Source organism: Malus sylvestris, chromosome 4, assembly GCF_916048215.2.
Source record: "Malus sylvestris chromosome 4, drMalSylv7.2, whole genome shotgun sequence".
Lineage (NCBI taxonomy): Eukaryota > Viridiplantae > Streptophyta > Magnoliopsida > Rosales > Rosaceae > Malus > Malus sylvestris.
Window position 1 is genome coordinate 24093593 of NC_062263.1, and position 21402 is coordinate 24114994.

The 21402-nt window shown below is 37.4% G+C and overlaps 1 protein-coding gene and 1 pseudogene across 1 annotated transcript in view; one reads left to right on the plus strand and one right to left on the minus strand.

Annotated features, from left to right (window-relative positions):
* The window catches only part of LOC126618597 (receptor-like protein 7), a 57884-nt gene extending 43761 nt beyond the window's left edge, over window positions 1–14123 (plus strand). Inside the window, exon 2 of the mRNA XM_050286711.1 lies at window positions 11196–14123. Within this exon, the coding sequence (XP_050142668.1) occupies window positions 11196–13932 (2737 nt within the window). The 3' untranslated portion in view covers window positions 13933–14123. The remainder of the gene's footprint in view (window positions 1–11195) is intronic.
* A 1490-nt stretch (window positions 14124–15613) lies between these two features.
* On the minus strand, window positions 15614–18267 carry LOC126618616 (general transcription and DNA repair factor IIH subunit TFB2-like; annotated as a pseudogene).
* Between the last annotated feature and the right edge of the window lie 3135 nt (window positions 18268–21402).

A 21402-nucleotide genomic window follows, 5' to 3' on the forward strand; every position in this document is an offset into this window, starting at 1 on the left:
AGGATTAAAGAGTATATTTTGTTTACTGTGGGCAAGGGATCCATCAACAAGATCTACCCCTTAACTGCTCCAAAATTCGCATTTAATGACATTAGAAACTTGATAGTTTTCTGAGTTTGCATGTAGTCACTAATGTTCTTCATGGCCCCGCAATTGCATGTGGGAATGGCAAGAAGAGCGTCGCTCTCATCCCAAAGTCCCTTGAGCTTGGTAAAATAAGAACCAATTGTCATGGTCCCTTGAACACAATCAAAGATCTCACTCTCTATGTGGAATAGTTGCATGCTATTAGCCTAGGAAAAACGCTCCTTAAGTTCTGCCCAAATTTGAGATGCTAGTTCACAATATATCACGCTGGCTGATATCTCCTTAGAGATGGAACTGAGCAACCATGTTTTTATTAACACGTTGCATCGTCCCCACTGTTGCATATATTCATGTGAACCTTCAACTAGTTTCTTGATAAAGCCATCGACGAAGCCTATCTTGTTCTTGGCTTGCAGTGCCATAGTCATGGCAAGGCTCCATGTGCTATAGTTGTTCTCACTTAGTGGTTGCGTCACGAGGGACACTCCAGGTTGGTCTTAGTGGTGTAGGTAGAATGGATGATTAGGATCATACTTCGTCCATTCCGACATACTGGACCTAGAGCTTGATTTCGTCTCTTTGTTGTCACCCATGGGTAGCGGCTAGGGTTTGTGTATTTGGATGTTGTTTTAGGTCACCAAGAGCGTTCTGCTTTGGATACCATCAAGGAAATCTTGTTTGAGTAAAATACTTTCTCTTGTAATATTATTCAACACAAAGTATAAGGTTATATACAATAGCTATGACGTAATTGATGCTAAACTAACCCCTTCAATTAAGCTAGCATACAACATAATAGGAAAATATATTACAATTAATTTGATATCTGCTGGATTGATTTGTTACTTGAATCATGTTGATCCTTTCCTTCTTTAACAATTTTTGTTCAATGTTTTGCTCAAGGACTAATAAAAGATAAGTTGGGTTGTATAATTTGTATTTCTTTTTATCCATAAAAGTAGCTCTGATTTTATGTTAAATTGCTGAAATAATTTGTTTTATATGAGTTATGTAGAAAAGATAATTTGTGAACAAAGCATGGAATTTGAGCCTTAAATTGGAGAAACACAATGAATCACCGAGTGGACAGTGAGCTGTGATGGGCTGGAGCAATTCAACATGAAGTGGTGCAACTTTAGAGGAATTGGATCACTCAAGTTTAGCCCAATTAAAGATGGCGGTGCTGTTCAAGTTTCCTAAAACTAATGGGATTTGGATCACTCAAATCATTAATAACACAAACAAAAAACTGACTATTAATTCATTCAATATCAAGAGAAAACATCACCCTTCTTGGTGACAAATGTTTTTGATAGACATGCATGCATGCATAAACATCGGACAGAAGAAACAAATAACCCAATCACAACTAGTTCATACCCACAGGAAAGAAATATAAACCCAATCACAACTGGTTCATACTCGCAGGAAAGAAATGAAATTTCAAATCGGACATAAGATACAAAAAACACAAACATCCACCATAAATTTAAGCTTATAACAACACAAGAAAGTATCAAATATGTGGCATAGCTTAACGAGATTTAATAGACAAAGCATAGGACGAGTAGATTCAAACATGTTCGATTTGCAGAGGATGTTATTGTCTTCCTACTGATATCTCTGAGCTAGTAGTACCAAAACAGCCATATGACTGTTCTAAGATCCTACATGCACATTACGCTGTCTGCTGAGACAATGCACTATACATAATTACATGCACATTATGCAGTAGTCCATTAAGAAAAATACATACATACATACATACATACATACATACATACATACATACATACATACATATATGTTTTCTCATTTCTGATATACAAATTAAATTGGGAAATGTTTATTGAAACTTCAAGCTATGTCAATACTAGTTGAGCCGGTCCTGAGTTTTTGGGTGTCCAGTGAGAAAACTCAAAATGTGCCCTTTTTTAATACGGAAACATATGTTTAAAAAAAATATTTAACGAGGGCTGGAACTTAGTTGAAGCTGGGGGGCTAGGCCCTCACGCCCAAATTATATTACTTGAGAAAATATACAACGGGAGGGGCATAGTACCTAAACCCCAACAATAAAAAATACAATCATATACAACCACTCCTAGCAAAGCTCCTTGAAATTTCAACCTGCAAGAAATTGTCTTCTAGCATTTTTTGAAGCAAAATCATTAATTATACCATCATACTCCAAGTCTTCAATCTCATCATTTTCAATGCATAAGATTGATAATCCATTTAGCATATCTTGAGTCATAGTGGCTAATAGGCTTGTCTTCGTGTTCCATCGGCACCAACGATATTTTCTTCCGTTAAGGAATTGAGTATTGAGAGAAAAGAAAAGGGAGTCAGGGTGGGACTGGGATGGCAGGACAGTGGGGGAAGTGGGGAACGAGGGGGGGGGATCGGGAAAGGGTGAATGTATTTGTTGGAAGTTAGGGTTAATGGGACCGAGTGGTCCTTGTTATGATTTTTTTTCTTATTTTTTGTAATGCCCAAAACGTGGGCCTTTTTTTTCATCTTTTGTCAAACTTGGGCTTTGCCCTCCAACCCCTATTTGGGCTCCAATCATTTTTTTTAATACCTAGTTACTTGGGATTTTGTTTTTTGTGCCATTTTCATTTTTAGGCCTTGGACAGTTGCCCTAGTGGCACTGGGTCTGGGCCAGGCCTTTCATCTTACATTTACATAGGAAAAGAGAGGAAAGCGATTTTCTGATCTGACTTTACTTGTAATGATGACTGCAATTGCGATTCAGACTGAAATTGAACTTGCGCTTTAAAATTGAATATGTGAATGCGAAACTGACCTCAGACATGCATTTAAACGCCACAATACCAAGATTCTTCATCAGAACTCAAAGCTAGATTACCGAAACTAGTTCGCCAAGAACCCTAACCAAAACTGAAAATTAATTCATCAAAATTTTAGCATACCTAGCTTCCAATGACGATTACGATTGCGGTAGATTGTGGAATCAAGCTCGAAGAATCGGCGATGCAGATCGTAAGAATAAGCTTGAAAAATTTGAGATGCAGATCGTAGAATAAGTAATCAATTCATACTTTACTCAATCTAAAAACCCATTAATATGAACTTAATTTCAAGTTTTAAGATCTACAATCTCAATATCCTGTTTTCTTTGTTTGAGATGGATTGGGAAAGACAAACATTCTTCTCCATACGTGCTTGTCACGGTTTCGTCCAATGCAAGGCAATGCAATTTCAGACATAAAAAATGTCAAAAGTTATGGTTAAACAATTTTTAGGGGGTGTAGTTAAATTAGGATTTAATAGTATTTTATTTATTTATTTTTGGAATGATGATTTGATAGTATTTTAATAGATGCAATTTTGTTTTATGTTGTCACTAAAAAGTTAGGGTAAATAGCCAAAATGGTCCCTGAGATTTGCATAACTCATCACTTTGGTCCCTAACATTTCAAATCAATCAAAGTGGTCCCTGAGATTGTCCATCATCCATCATTTTGGTCATTCCGTTAAAAACTCCGTTAAGTGTCCCATAGCTCTTGGCCGGAAGTTTGGGCAATTTTCAAAGCTTCGTAACTCAATAGTTTATTAACCAAATTCAACCCATAATATATCAAAATGAAGATATGAAAGAGTAGAATAAGATTATACCTATTTGGAAGCCCAATGGTTGCCGGAGATGGCCGTAAAATAACCTCAAAGTTGATTGGTCCGAGAGAAAACTGGAAAACTCGCCGGAAACTGGGTAAACTCCCAAGTCTTGTTCTTAGGCAATTTAGCTTTCTTGCCCTTAGGCAATTTAGCTAATTCCCAAGTCTTGTTCTTCAAGAGAGAATTCATCTCATCACCCAAGACATTACACCACCTCTCATTCTCCTCACTCTCAATGGCTTCCTCGAAATTGGATGAAATATCATCAATGATAATAGGAAGAGCAAAAGCAACATAGTCACTATACCGAGCTGGCTTGGTAATTTGTCTCTTTCCTCTGTTCTTGGCAATAGACTCTTAAGGTGAAACTTGCTCTTAAATTTGAATAGAATCTTCAAGTTCAACTTCTTCAACATCCTCATGGTCTCCAACTTCTTCACATGTAGTGGCTTCGACATCAGCGGAAATAGGATTTGAAGTACCAGAGACAACTTTCTCAAGCTCCACCTGTTGGACATCATTCACATTCTTCTCAGAGTCTTTGTACATATTTTCTTCATCAAATGTCACATCTCTGCTGATTACAAGTTTCTTCAATTCTGGGCACCACAAACGGTAACCTTTGACATCACTACTAAAACCAAGAAAGATAGCCTTTTTGGCTCTAGGATCAAGTTTTTTTTTCAGTTACATGAAAATAAGCAGGTGAACCAAAAATATAAATATAACCATAATCAGTAGAAGGTTTCCTAGTCCATACCTCCATTGGTGTCTTACCCTGAATAACAGTTGAGGGTAACCGGTTGATGATGTGACATGCATAAGTAACTGCCTCTGCCCAAAATGACTTGCTCAAACCCGACTGAGACAACATACATCTAACCTTCTCAAGCAAGGTTTGATTCAATCTTTCTGCAATTCCATTTTGCTATGGAGTTCCCCGAACACTAAAATGCCTCACAATCCCTTCCTCTTTGCAAACTTTAAAGAAAGGGTCGGATGTGTATTCACCACCATTATCCGATCTCAAAATCTTAATCTTTCTCCCAGTCTGGTTCTCAACCATTTTCTTCCAACTCAAGAAAATGCTTAATACCTCACTCTTGTGCTTCATATTGTAGACCCAAAACCTTCTTGAATAATCATCAACAAAGGTCACGAACCAATGTCTACCACTCAAAGAGGGAGTCTTTGTAGGACCCCAAACATCCGAATGCACATAATCAAGAATGCCCTTTGTCTGATGTACTGCAGTACCAAACTTCACTCTAGTTTGCTTCCCCAAGACACAATGCTCGCAGAAATCAAGCTTACAAGTCGTGGCACCTTTTAGAAGACCTTTTTTCACAAGCCCTTATAGAGCTTTCTCACCGGCATGGCCTAATCTCATATGCCACAGTCTAGTAGTATCTGAATCAAATGTGCCCATATTTTCTGAGACTACAGACGCTTTACCTGTCACGGTGCTTCCTTGCAATAGATACAAATGACCACATCGATGAGCTTTCATCACAACAAGTGCACCATAGGTAACTTTCAATGTCTACCCATCTGAATGAAACATGAAGCCCTTGGCTTCTAAAGTTCCCAAAGAAATAAGATTTTTCTTCAAATGCGGTACATACCGAACACCTATCAACTCTTTAACTATGCCATCATGCAACTTCAAACGAACTGTACCAATCCCTTTTGTTGTGCAAGGATTGTCATCTCCTATGAACACAACACCACCATCAAACTCTTTCAAGCTTGAAAACCAATCCTTGTGAGGAGTCATATGATGAGTACAACCCGTATCCAATACCCACTTAGTAGCACAATTAAATGATGAGGAAGTGGTTAAAGCAAAATCAGAAAAATCAGTTTCAACCTCAGCAACATTAGCTTCAGAACTTTCTTTGCCTTTGGTCTTCAACCTAGGACAATCTTTCTTCCAATGGCCCTTATTATGACAAAAGGCACATTCATCCCTTTCCAAGATTTTTCTACCTTTAGAGTTTCCTCTAGGTCGAGAGTGTGATTTTTTTCCTACTAGAAGATGATCTCCTCTCCGATAATCTACCTCTAACAAATAAAGCTTCAGAGGTACTATCATGATTTTTATCTCTATGACACATCTTCAAATTTCACAGTTTCTTTACCATGCATAATAGTGGTAACAAAATGCTCATAAGAGTCCGGCAAGGAATTCAATAATATTAAGGTCTTATCTTCATCCTTAATATCCTCATCTAAATTTAACAAGTCGGCAATCAACTTATTAAAAGTATCAAGGTGCCTAATCATTTTTTGTACCTTTTTTGTATTGGAAGCGGTAAAGCTTTTTCTTCAAGTGTAGCCGGTTCTCTGCACTCTTCGTCATATACTTGTCTTCCAATTTTTGCCACAACACACTTGCCAATGTCTCCCGCATCACAAAATACTTCTGAGTTTTTGCAAGGCACAACCGAATTGAAGAGCAAGCCCGCAAATTTAATTTCTCCCATTCTGGCTTCGACATAGCTTCCAGCTTCTCTCCCAAAGCGGCAAGTAGATCTTTTTGAGCCAAGACATCTTTGACCTCACATTGCCACATCCCGAAGTTGTTTGTGCCATCAAACTTTTCCACTTCGAACTTTGCATTTTGCGTCGTAGTTCTTTCAAACCCGGAGTTGCTTCCAAAAGGATTCTCATCTTGCCCGTCTGACATCTTTGGCAACTAGACAGTACCCAAGGGCAACCAGTGCTCTGATACCAATTGTTGTGCTAGGATAGCACCAAACCCGTTGGAACCAACTCAAGCTAACCCATAGGAAATATATCAAATGGAATGCAAGAACAAAATATTAAAGACAACAAGATTTTAATGAGGTTCCTCAACAATCAGTGTAATTGGAGTACGTCCTCGGAGCAATAGGAGCTCACCCAATAATCCACTATCAACCAAATGGAAGTTTACAAAGTGTTGGCAAGCTCACAACCCAAACCCCAATACAACCAATAGCTCTCACACACCAAAGAAACAAATAAAGAGAAATATAATGAATAATTTCCTCTCTATACAAAGCTCAAAGCTATTACAACAACAATTACCTTGGTGGGTGATTACTAACCAAAGAGAGGAGCACTTTCTTCTTCTCTTCAAAGAGGGGCTTCGGCACTACCTCTTCTTTCTCTTCTCTACTGCTGCCTTTATTTTTCTGCTACTCTTCCCAAATGGCAGCTGCTGCCCTAATTAAAACCTAGCCACTATCCCGTGTCTTTCACAAAGAGCAAAATAAAAATGACTTTAGACAAGTTGCCTTTTTTCTTTTCCCCAAAATAAGGAAGGGACACAATGATGTTGTCCACCTTTTCTTTTCTTTTATTTAATCAAAAGGTATTTGCAAGTTGGCCATTGATAAGCTCATATTTATATATATTTTACATAAAATTCACTTGTCTTTTCTTAGTTAGTTCCTTATATTTTTGAGCTATTTACTATGTTTTTGTGTTTTGTGTGATTTATCAAGAAAAGAAAAGAAAAGTAGCACAAGTGAGATATTAAGTAACAAATTCGTCAAAACTGCCTGTGCAGATTAGCTGACTTTGGAAGCATGTTACGAACAGCTCCGAATGAATGAGAGAATGAGCCTTACATGCTTGGAAAGCTACGGATGTCTATTTTCTGGAGCAATTTACGGATTGTTAATATCAGTTTTCTAGAAGAAGTTATGGGCATTGTAACACTGAAAGGTTTAGAAAAGGGCTAAGCAGATTTGGCTAATAAAATGAGAAAGTAAAGGCACTTGTTTTGTGTTTTGCTTTGTCATCAACACTCAGCAACAAATGGGGTTATGATTGCACTCATTTGGCTTTGGAGCAAATGGAAATGCACATGCAAAAGAGAAACATGGACAGCTACACACATGCAAATTGCACAGGTTGGAGGGCATACACACTCTACATGGACAGCACACACACAACAAGAAAGGCACGGCATGGAGGGCTTGGCATGGGTAGAAAATGGGTGGATTGTTGGCTGAAATAATGAAGAACATGTGTGTGCAAATGCAAAGGAAAAACACACACACATGGGCAAAGGAAACACACACACATGGGCGGAAAATGGGTTGATTTGTGGCTGAAATGATGGAGGTCATGTGTGTGCAAATGTAAAGGGAAACATGGACATCACAGACCCATACAAACTGCACATGCAAGGAATTGAAGTGGTCCTCTCCTTAGCCTATAAATGCATCCACCATTCCCCTTCCTAAAAGAGAGCTTGATCCATCAAAAGAGCTTCATTCACAAACACAATTTCCTTGCCGTGACCTTCATCCATTCATCTAGCCATACTACATCTCACCAATTCATACACTTTCATCTCTTAGCCGTGCAAATCCATTCCATCCATATATCCATACACATCCTAGACACTTGTGCTACAACAAGGTGGTGAAAACAAAGGTCCTTGGCGTTTCAAGCTTGGAACTTTGGAGTGTTTTAGGTGTACTTCGTTCTTGCTTTCAATGTCTACTTTGTTATTTTCTAATTTTGTTGCAATTATGAGTGGCTAAACCCCTATTTAGTTAGGGGGAAGTTTGAAGCCATGAACATGCTTGAGATTTGAATTGATTTCTTCCAATTGTGATTTGATAAGTTGTGATTGCAATTCAATTATCTATTTTATTCATAACTGATTCTTGTATGTTTATTAAGGATGCATACTTAGTTTTCATGCATGAATTAGATGCTAGAATATAAATGAGTTTCACCTAATCGTTACAAGTTTATATTCATGAGTAGTGAAGGTTGTTTATTACAATCGCGTTAATTGAATTCTTGGCAATTGTATCATGCATTCATAGTTATAAAAAACCTCGTCAACACTTATGATTTTCATTGAACGTAATGATCTCTGATTGTATCTCTATTATGCATTCATATAGGGGACTTTTAGAGAATGATTTGGGTTGTCGCATGCATTCATCCAATTCAATGAGTAAAGGAAAATCTGAGGGTTAATTTGTGCATCACGGTTAATCTGGGATGTTGAGCATCATAGTTTATTGAAAAGCAATTGGAAATCAATTCATGTACAAGTGTGTCATGTGTGAAGAACGGACCTCTAACTAATCCATCATCTTATTTCTTAAATTCGTTTTACAATTTGCCTAGTTTTATAACTTGTTTGTTTGTTTCAAATTCATCAAAACTAAAATCCCCCTTTTACTTTCTTGTTTGAAAGTGTTTAAAATCCGTTTTGTTTGTGTTTTAGAGTGTTTTGAGTCAAGTCAAAACCCAAATTTCGTCCAAAGTTGTGTTAAAGTCAGAAACTACCTAGTTTGTGTTTTTAGGCAGTTTTGAGTGTTTTTAAGTTGTTTTGAGTCTTGTGAACCTGTTTTGAGTCCTTTAACTCTATTAAAACGTTTTTAACTTTGTTTTTATGTTTTTGAGTTAGTTTAGAGGTTTTAGCAAGCCCTCCTAATCCCCGGTTTAGAACGATCCCTACTTGCATTATTACTACAATTTGACAACAAGATGGTTTAATTTGAGTGCTTAACTAACATCGCATCAGCCACTAATTTTGGCCACTATCCAACATACAATTGCAAAGTAGTGGGAAGGGAAGAGGGCGTACATCTCTCTGAAAGGTTGGTTGTCTAATGAAATTTGTGTTATGTAATATTATCTCCTCTCTAAATATGTAATCAGTTGTCTGATATGATCTCTGAACTTAGTTAATCCAAATTGTTCAACAACAAATTGTTGTCCTTATCTTGCATGCAAAATTGATGCCACTATCAGCAGTTATTACTGGTGTAGAGTTCGCATCTCAGTGGGTTGGCATTGTCTTTGGCTAGAAGGTGAATTTCTGCTCTCTAGTTGACTAATATTCATCCTCCTTGGCCTCTTCATACGCAATGATCTATTTGTTTGGACCGCACTCAGAAGATGGCTTTCTATGCCTCTCACATATATCGCGAAGGAAATGTGGTTACGAACAATTTTGCTAATATGGGCTTGTCTTCTCCAACTTTGGTATGACTTGATTCCCCTCCGATGGCGGTTCTTGCTACTTTGTTTTCAGACTATATTAGCTTGTTTGGCTTCCGCTTCTCAAATTAATGTGCATCTTGGCATATAGGTTCGTCTTACTTTCTTGATTTTTTTTTCTTTAACCTTGTGATGTTGCTTGTTCTGTTTTGTAGGTTTAGACCTTTAGGTTCAGCTTAGGAGAGGGGGGGTTAGGTTTCATGTACCTCTCTTTTCCCTGCATCATTGTTGATTTTGTTTCTAAAGGAGTAAGGTTTACATCCCCCTTTCTTTTCATGTATTTGTTTTATCCTTTTTTAATGTATTATGAGGGGTTAGGTTTATGTGTGTACTCTTTTTTTATATCAATAAAATTCCTCTCGTACTGTCAAGGTTTTCTTAAAATTAAAAATAAAATAAAAAATCTTTATAGTTTAGTCCATAGTCAACAGTCACCACAAACTGAAATTGGGAAAGCAACAATGCTGCCCCACTAGACAGATTGGGAAATAATTGCAAAATCAATTGAACAAGCAACCCACAAGTCTTGTGGAGGTATTTTTCCACCATATTAAAAAGCCACTAAATCAATTGTCTGAGTTGATACACTTTCTTGACTTTTTGTTTAACTCGGTCTTATTTGGTGGATTGAATTGTAAAACGAGCTCATTTGCTGGATTAGATTGTATAACTTGCTACATTTAAGATATGTTGATGGATTACATTGTATAACTCACTACATTCAAGATACGTTGAGGGCAAGGGCGAATGATTTTTTCCGTTTAGTGCCTAAATCTTCAACATGCCTCGAAATTCATGAGTTATCCAATTCTATGAACGTGGGGTGTGAGATTCTTGTGATCATCCTATTTTTCCTACTTGGCTCTCATGTCAGTCAATGGTGACATTAGTCAACAAAGATCGAAATGGAAATCGGAATATTTGCAGCCCCACTTCCTTTTTCCTTCCTTCTCAGTTTTCCAGAATAGATGGGAGGAGACTTCTAAGTCAAATAATTCATATATATAATGGTCTTGCTATGTTCCTCGAAATTAAGCCACCACACCCATTAAAGTTTTTCAAAAAAAAAAAAAAATGAAAAGTTTGCTGCACTTCTTCCTGTTCTTGATAATTATCAAGTTAGTTCACGGCCGGTGTGATGCAGATGACCTATCGGCATTGCTCCGCTTAAAGAAGATAAGCCCGCCACCAGAAGCTTATGTTCCCCCCAAGCTTCTGTCATGGAATTCAAGTACCAACTGCTGTGCTTGGGACGGTGTTACTTGCAGTACTGACGGTCATGTCATCGGTCTTGACGTTAGCGGTGAATTTCTCGAAGGCGGGATTGACAATTCAAGCAGTCTCTTCGACCTTAAACATCTCCAAAGCCTCAATTTGTCCCGCAATTGCCAAGTAGGCAATGGCTTTCCAATTCCACCTGCAATCGGAAAGCTCACGAATTTGAGGTACCTAAACTTATCCATCACTTGTTATACAGGGCAAGTTCCATTTGCGATTACACGCTTGACAAGGTTGGTTACTCTTGATCTTTCCGGAAATTATAATTTCGGATACACTCAGTTAAAACTCTATAATCCGGATTTAAGCACGCTGGTTCAGAGCCTCACGGAGCTTAGAGAGTTATATCTTGATGGTGTAACTGTATCAGCATGGGACACTGAATGGTGCCAAGCCATATCATCTTCACTTCCAAACCTGAGGGTGTTGAGTTTGTCAGCTTGCAATCTTTCAGGTCCTATTGATCAGTCCCTCGCTAAACTTCAATCATTATCTGTGATTCGATTGGACGACAATGATCTTCCTGTCCCGCTTCCAGGAGTCTTTGCCAACTTCTCAAATTTGACATCCTTGAGTCTCCGTTCATGTTTGATGCGCGGAACATTTCCTGAAGAGCTCTTCCAGGTACCCACTCTACAAACTGTTGACCTTTCCGATAATCCACAACTTCATGGTTCCTTTCCAGAATTTCCCAGGAATAATTCTCTTCGGTCCTTGGTTCTAAGCAACACAAAGTTTTCAGGGATATTGCCAAAATCTATTGGCAATCTCAAAATGTTGTTGATGATAGATATTTCGGGTTGTAGTTTCTCTGGATCAATCCCAAAGTCAATTCAAAAACTCACACAATTGGTTCATTTGTATATGTCATCAAATAGGTTCAGTGGTCCTATTGATTCTATTCACTGGGAAAAACTTGTTAATCTGCTAAATATTGTGTTGGACTCGAATTTACTCAGCGGGAGTATTCCATCCTCGATCGTTTCTCCTCCCTTTTTGGAGGAACTACTGCTTTCCCACAATCAATTCTCCGGTCAACTCCATGAATTTTCAGATGTTTCCTCCTACTTAGTTACCCTCGATCTAAGTTTCAATGATTTGGAAGGAATAGTACCCTTGTCTATATATAATTTTCGAGGGCTTGAAACCCTTGATCTTTCTTCAAACAATTTCAGCGGCTTTCATTTTAACAGTCCTCAACAGTTGAGTAATCTTTCGGTCATTAATCTTTCGAACAATAGCTTGTTGGTTTTATACAATGGTACAACTTCCTCATATTCCTCATTTCCTCAAATTGTGAATTTGAACTTGGCTTCTAACAAGTTGAGAACATTCCCGGATTTCTTTAGAAATCACACCGGCTTAGCTGTTTTGGACCTTTCACAAAACCAGATTCAAGGCACGATTCCTAATTGGATTTGGGGGCTCATTTCACTTCTTAATGTCAATCTTTCTTGCAACTCCTTCGTGACTCTAGAATGGCCATTAACTAATTCTTCCGGCGTGTCTGAGCTTGACCTTCACTCAAATCAACTTCAGGGACAAATCCCAGTTTTCCTACCTTATGCCGGTTATCTGGATTACTCAAGAAATCATTTCAGCTCAAGTATACCAACTAACATTGGTAATTTCCTTAGCATGACTAGGTACTTGTCTCTTTCAAGGAATAACTTGCATGGGATCATTCCCGTTTCCATATGCAATGCAAGTTTGGAGTTTCTTGATATGTCCGATAACTCTCTGAGTGGCATGATTCCTCAATGTTTGACTGCAATGAGCAGTCGAGTACTTAGTTTAAGGAGAAACAACCTTACCGGAACAATTCCTGGTGGAGTTCTTGAATACTGTAGTTTCAGGATTCTAGACCTTGGTGAAAATCAGATAGAAGGTCAGGTTCCAAAATCTCTAGCCAACTGCACAGAACTAGAGATTCTAAACCTTGGAATCAATCAGATAACGGACACTTTTCCATGCTTTTTGAAAAACATCTCCACCTTGCGCATTCTGCTTTTGCGATCCAATAATTTATATGGAGGGATTGGTTGTTCAGAGACCAATGGCACCTGGCCAAAGCTTCAAATCATAGACCTAGCTCACAACAATTTCAGTGGTGGAATACCAGCAAGATCTTTGACAACATGGCAAGCAATGATGGCTAACAAAGATGATTCCCGATCAAGGGCTAGGGCTCTAGAATTTCCAAATGATCCAGGGAGAGCTGTGGTTGAATTTGAATATTATGCTGCAATAACAGTTATTGGGAAAGGTTTGGAGATGGATCTGCAAAAGATTCTAACCATCTTCACTTTGATTGACTTCTCTGGTAACAAACTCAGCGGATCAATACCTAAGGAATTGGGAGACCTCAAATCCTTGTATGTCCTCAACTTGTCAAGTAATGCTTTCACTGGTGAAATCCCATCATCCTTGGGTAACTTGCAAAAGCTGGAGTCCTTAGACCTGTCAAGGAACAAGCTAAGCGGGCAAATTCCACCAGAGTTTGCAGAGCTTAACTTCCTTTCGTTCTTGAATCTCTCAAATAATCAACTAGTCGGCAGGATCCCAACAAGTACTCAGTTTACGACATTTCCCAAAGCCTCCTTCATTGGAAACAAAGGATTATGGGGGCCTCCTTTGACAGTGGATAGCAAAGCAGGATCACCACCACCACCAACATTAAATGAAAGTCAGCAAAATTCTGGAGATAAGATTGATTGGGATCTTATCAGTGTCGAAATTGGATTTGTATTTGGCTTTGGAATTGCAGTCGGGTCACTTGTGTTCTACAAAAGATGGAGTAAATGGTATTACAAAGCTATGTATAAAATCCTTGTTAAGATATTCCCTCAACTTGAAGAAAGAATTGGTCCTCATGTTCACATGACTCAAAGGCCAAGACGTTGAAATTGTAATGAGGAGCAATGCAGCTGGCCTCCTTGTTATGATTGTGTTCTGTAAGAAATAAGATATTTGCTTCTGCTGTCACATAATTATGAATTACGAGATGTGGTGCGAGTTGTTCTGTTACTTTATTATATATTGCTGTTGCAAGTTTTTAATCTTTTTGAATGCCAGGATTATCAATGTTTTCAAAATGGATTTCAAATCTTCTTTTCGATACAGGAATCATCATTGCTCGCTATAAGATCGACATATTTGTGATTAAATTTTCTAAGTACGGAATTTGACATATAAAACAAAATCCAAAAACACAGTTAAAACAAAATTGGCGATGCAAGCAACATTGAATCAATATAGCTTTACTTAAATCGCGCTTCATTCGACTCTGTTTTTTCTTGTTTGGCTTTGGTTCTTAGCTTTCTTTCTTTCGTGGTTTCTCCTCTTGCCTTTATTCTTCTGTTCGTTTGTTATCATGAACGCTTACTCTGTTTTAGCTTTGATTTTTCCGGATGAAGACTTCGTAGTCGTTGATACAATGTACAGCCGCCACCGCATCAATACTAGCTAAGCGGGGAAATTTATTCGCATTTCGGTGACTTAGCATGTTGAATCTCCACTTCTTTCTAGATTGGCTGTGAGCCTTTGGCATCTATTACAACACTGTTTATAAAATTAACGGTACTACACTATTTACAAAACTTAACGGTAACTGTTTATGAAACTTAACAGTACTACACTGCTTATGAAACAAACTTAACAGTACTACACTGCTTATGAAACAAACTTAACAGTACTACACTGCTTATGAAACTTAACAGTACTCACTGTTCTAAAAGTTCTCGCCTAGCGCCACCTAGGCCCCACCTAGGCACTAGACGGTTGGTCACCGTCCCGATTAATGCCTAGGCGTTAGAAAATTAAGAAAATATGCCTAAACCTGCTGAGACGCCCGCCTAGACCGCATAGGCACTTGCCTAGCTCGCCCAAACCCGCCTAGGTTGCGACTCACTTAGACAGAAAATAGATAACTTTTCATTTTGCATTTTATTTTTTTCAATAAATTGTAAGAAACTTGTTGATTAATTAAATGAATACACATTATATGCATGTTCCTCATGTTTTCATTATGTTCCAATACTTCCTAATATATATGTCATTCTATTTTGTAATTTATAATGAAAAATATATATATATATATATATATTATATTAAGTATAAACAAACACTTATTTACAAAAAAATAATAAATTTACTTAAATCTGCCTAGTCCGCCTAGGCCCCGCCTAGCTGTCTAGGTGCTTAGCCCCAGCTTGCCGCCAGACTAGAGCCTAGCATCTTTTAGAACCTTGACGGTACTGCACTGTTTATGAAACATAACGCGCGCTAGGCACACGTGTTTATATTTCATGTTTTTTTTCTTTTTGTCCTTATCATTAAATAAAGTTATTAAATGATTTTTTTATTAAAATGCAAAGTTTTAAAACCCTCTCCATTAATTTTTCTTAAAATGAAAATTATTTGTTGCTGGTAAGATGTGCGGCTATGATTTCCTCTGACCTAAACAAATAACATGCCAAATGTTTGGATACAGAGACAAACATACTTCCAGGTAGTGAGATAAAACTAGTGTCTTAAACTGCTCATCCATTTGCTAATAAATAATTAGAGTAAACAACAAAGGGAATTAACTGAATAACCTTCGTTGGCCAACGTTGAATAACATTCAACATCCAAAATATCTCAAATTTTGATATCGAAATTTGTCGAGAGGATAAAAGAGAAAACCAGAAACTAATGAGATATGAATAAATATGCAACTTGAAAACCATACTACAATTTTGGCTTGCACACATAGAGTGCACAACCTATTTGAAACCTCGGTCACCCATCTGAAAGAAAACATTTAACACACTTCTTATTTACAACTAAAAGAAATGTTCCAATGCAGCAAGATTTAGTACAGACCTTAACCAAGATGCGAGAAACAATTTGGGTGCCCTCCCAGCCAACTTTCCAGCATCCATGTGGTCAATGGACCAACTTTGACCCACCGTTGATCCGCCCCTGCGTAGGGGTATGTCTTATGTTCAATGTACTGCAAAACGGGAAGATTCCATTGCAACAGCTCCCTAAAATCAAACTAAAACATGCAATTGTACCTAAAAGGGGAGGGCAGCTAGGAAGACATAAAATTTCACAACGTAGTTTAGATGTTGAGTAGGCATAGAGCCTGAAGTTTGTTTCTACTACAACAAATCCCTGAACAAAGAAGTGAGTAAAGAATCTCGTAAGTAGCATGTATGGATGCACATCAGCTGTCTTGAAGATTAGGAATTAGTTGTGGAATAAACGATTAGAGACAAAGCTAGAATGAGTACAAATAACCTACTTGTTTCCTCGATGATGAGTCTGTCAAGCTAACTAAAAGATTAGTAGCTAAGTTAGTAGGTATAAACCAACTGTCTTTCCTTCCTTGGATAAGTACACAAAGATAGAAATTTAAAACTTGAGGTCAAGAAATGGTTAAACTTTCATCTGGGAAATTATTACCAATTTAGTGCACGTTATACCAAGAATAAATCACAAAAGTATAACCTGCTGAAGTTTGATCAGTCCCAAATCTGCAAGATCCTTGACTATATTCTTTTGCCTCTCATTCAATGTATTTATGTTATATGCCTAAAACACAAAAAAGAGAATAGAATCAAGAGGTGAGTGATTAATTCCAGGTAGAAACTTTCCATGTGGAAGAAAATACTTTTCTACAAAAGAAATAAGGGAACTTTAACGAAAAGCACCCGGTACTGTTCACTTTAACAAAAAACCACATTTTTACACTAAAAAGTCAATCCTGGTACTATTCACTTTACCATTTATTTTGTCCTTATCATTAAAACTCAAAGTTTTCAAACCCTTTTCATTAGTTTTCCTAAGAAATAAAAGGGTGAATACTATGAAAAGTTCTTATGGCAACATTTACTGCACCACTATTCATATTTTAGTCGGAAATAACTACAAGCCAAAAAAAATAGAGAACTTTAACGAAAAGCTTCTGGTACTATTTATTTTAACGAAAAACCATATTTTTACATTAAAAATTCAATCCTGGAACTATTCTCTTTACCCTTTATTTTGTCCTTATTGTTAAAACTCAAAGTTTTCAAGCTCTTTTCATTAGTTTTCCTAAAAAAATACGGGGGAATTCAATGAAGCATATGCTACTCCAAGAGAATAGTCATGTATAAAGAGCATACAACTAATACCTCGCCATTAACATGAAAATTAAGTTCTACCAGGAATGGAATCAAATCTGCAGAATCTAATCCACGCTCCTACGCCAAAAAGGAGAGGTGAGGAGAGACCAGCATAACTACGGTGAAGTAAAAAAAACACAAAATATCAGAACAACATCAAAAGTTACAGACTTGCAGAATCCCAAATTCATCGAGACAAATTTCTTAACTAATGTAACTTCTCTAGCTTTCGTAAAAATATTAACTTGGGTAAAATCATATTCCACAAAATCAGAAATTGGGGAGTGAGATTAAAGACCAAAACTTCACAGGGGAGGCTTACCATTATATACGCAGGCATTGAAATCAAAACCTTCTTCCGCCATGGAAGTCAAATGTGATGTTTGAACTGAAAATCTATAAGTTGGCATCCTCATCTTCAATACATCCCTTGGGAACAATACAAAGTTGAATCTGCACCAAAATCAACAAACACACATCATCAAATCACATTCTATACATACATACATATAAATTTATATATGTAAGCTGGAACTGCTCGGCGGCGTGCTTAGCCTTGCAATACGACGTGTCGGCGGTGTCGAAGCGAGATGGGCACGAAGTCGGAAGTGGACAGGTGGTTCTTGAACTCCTCCAGGGACCCGGGCAAATTGGACTTCGTCACTTCCTTCACGGCCCATTTCTTTGAGACATTGGTGGTGGTGGTGCTGAGAAAACGGCGCCGTATTAGTGGCGGCAGAGACGCACTCCGTGTCCTGAACTTGTACGGACACCTGCCTGAACCTCCGCCTGAACTCGTCAATGTCGTTGAACGAACTCAACTCGCTCACTTCATAAACCTCGTCATGGTCGTCGCCGTAGCCGACGAACTTCACTCTCAGTCGATCACAGCCATCCTTCCCCTATCAGGACGTCGTACCAGGGGTCGTCCAAGCCAGACCTGAACTCGACCGCCATCCCAACTCCCCCTCTCTCTATACCTCTGCAATCCCTAGTCACAGGCCCTGAGCCATTTCGAGGGCAGGCCTCCAAAACCCAGGGCGAAGCCCACACACGGCCCAAAGGCGACAGCCCAAATCAGGACACGTGTGAGGAATGGTATAACTGTAAATATTTCAAATTCGAAGCCCAATTTCATAATCAAGATAAATAATTCAATTTGAACCTCGACTTTAGCCTAAAGTAACTAGAAAAATTGTCGCACTCAGCTCCAGATTTTCAAACTATAATCGCCACGAATAATTCACAGAAAAATACATTCAAAAAGCAGTAGGAACACAACTGCATTCAAATGCATGCCACTCGAATTCCGAACATGAGATTGGCAGGGATCTAATCAGTGTTGAAATTGGATTTACGTTTGGATTAGGAATTGCGGTTATTTATCTTTCCGGCAATAGTGAGTTGAAGCTACGTGCAAAACTAATCTAAATTCTAGCTCAGTTTGGCTTAAAATTGTGTTCTGCTTTAAAGTTCTTTTTGTTGGGACTAAGCAAGTGCATGATGCAATGCAAATATCAATAAAATGAAAATCCATCAATTTCAACAGAAGCTTCATAGCCATTTGATCCGAAACTACATGGAAAGCTTTAGATTATGTACTTGCCGCATGCATGTAGTTTTTTCTTCAAATATGAAAAAACTAATGCCATGTTATATATGTCTGCTATACAATTACCTCTTCCAGCCTTGAAAAATATACGTTCAGAGTCATTTAATGGGAACCCGAAGAGCACGGGGGTAGTGTGAATGTGACTGTCAGTCATCTTCCACTTGGCTGTGCTGGTGTTTGTAGGGGCGAAATTTCTCTTTTGTTTCGCTCCTACAAAGAGTATATTAGCAAAACCGAGTCATAACTGCAACAGTAGAGTATATTAGCAAAACCGAGTCATAACTCAAAACAAAGCGAGATTTTCCTTTTTGCCATAGATAAGCCTTTGTACGGTGACATCTTACATGGTTTTACATAAAACTAACTGCGACAGTAGAGTATTTAGGTAACATTTAAGTAACACACAAGTCTTGTAGAGCTGTAGCTATCTGCAATTTTCAGTCTCAATCAAAATTAGAGATAGATAAATGAAAGAAACGAGAAAAATCGATACAATAAAGATTGTAATCAACAGATGTGGGGGCACAATCGTGTCTTGTACCTGCAAGGATATGAAGGTAAAAGAGTCTCCCATCGAAGAAAGGAAAAACCTTGCACAATCTTGCCTTATATCTGCAATTTTTAGTCTCAATCAAAATTAGTAAGGTCTCTAAATAACTTATAATAAGTTGACATGTGTAAAATAAATAAATTAATAATTAAAAGATGCATGGTCCGTTCGATTTAGTTCTGGTAGGTTTCCAAAGTATCAAAAATGAACCAAATTAAAAGTAAATCGGTTTGGTTCCCATTTTAAATTGTTTGGCCTTTTTGTTGGTCAAAACCAAACCGACCAATATGGTCATATCGGTCACTTCAATCAGTTGGATGTCCACTCCTATCCAAAATATATAGAAAAAGAAGAAAATAATATAGGCTTATTTTTAGCTACACCCTTGAAACTCCATTTAGGTTTCACTTTACTCTCTGTAACTCAAAAGTCGTCACTTTACTCCTTAAAACTCAAAATTCTTTCCACATTGACTTGTGGACTCTCTCTTCTCCATAAAACTTATAAGTCGCCTCTGCAAACATATGTGGGACACAACACCTAATAAGACTATGCCACATGGTGCAATAAATTAACAGATCTAAGGTAATGTGGAGCGAATTTGGAGTTTTGTAGATACGACTTTCAAGTTTCAGGGGGCAAAATGAGATCAAAACCAAGTTCCAAGTGGCACAAAGGAGTGAAGTTTGAGTTCCAATGAGTAAAGTGACAACTTTTGAATTATAGGAAGCAAAGTGAGATTAAAATCTAGTTTCAAGGAGCATAGCTAAAACTAAGCCAATAATTTATATTGGAATATTTAGAGCACGAACACGTATTAAATGCAAATAATCTAGAAAGCCATATTAGATGTTGCATTATAAAAATCAGATAATGTGGTAGAATTCTTATAAGAGAAAATTATAAAGACATTACAAATCTAAAAATAAAACTCTTTAAGACTAATAACGCGTTTACTAACCTGTAATCGGAATGAGAATAAGGAATCCGATTCCGATTATGGATTATACCTGTGTTTACTAAAATTGAGAGGAATCAAAAGCGCATGGGGCCCACACAAAAAATGGAATCCAATTCGTGAAATTGGAGGATTTGGATTCCCAACATATACAAGGTATTTGGATTCCAGATTGCCCAAGCAATTGGAATGATAATTTTGTTACCCTTTATGCCCTCACTTACTTTCATTATTTCCAAGATTATCCTTTTAGCCCTAGACTTATTTTTCTTTTCACCCAACTCCTAACAATTTCTTTCCATATCCTTCTAGCTCATTAAGCATAATTTTATGCTCATTCACATTATGCACAACTCCATACATATGTCGAAGAGAAAAAAATACAACTTGAGCAAGAAAATTTAGATATTAAAGTCAATAATTAAATTTATAAAAAAATAAACAAAATCATTTTAGTATGTCTATGAAATAAAAATGCAATTTAATTTTTTTCTTACTATTATATACTATATCAAATTTTATAAAAAAAAAGTATATAAAATATTTGATTTGAGACAAGGGCATTTTAGTAATCATATTGATTTATATTCCGATTCTGGACAGTTTTAGTAAACAACTTTGACAGGGAATCTGATTCTGATTCCACCTCAATTCAATTCCTCCTCAATCCAATTTATCCTCAATTCAATTCCTCTCAATTTGATTACGGATTAGTAAACGTGCTAGAAGAAAGATTTTTGCAGCTTTTTGAGGTCTGTTGGTTTTTCCTATTCTCGTGGGGAATGAGGGATTGGCGCATCTAACTAGTCCTAGCAAAGAGCGGTAATGCCGCATCTATTCTAGCAAACCAAGGAAGACACAAGCATCAAGAATCAAGGGGATTTTGCCGATTCCGATTTACTTGTGAAAACAGGGAAAACCATACTTGAAGCATTTATTACTGTGTGACCATAATTAAAGTGAAATACAAGTTTTTTTATTTATTAAAAACATAATTATATAGAATTTCTCTTACTATATGAAATCTACATTTTGGCTAAATCCATTAGGATTATCAGAATGCATCGAGACATTTATCTTCATTTTTTTACAAAGATAC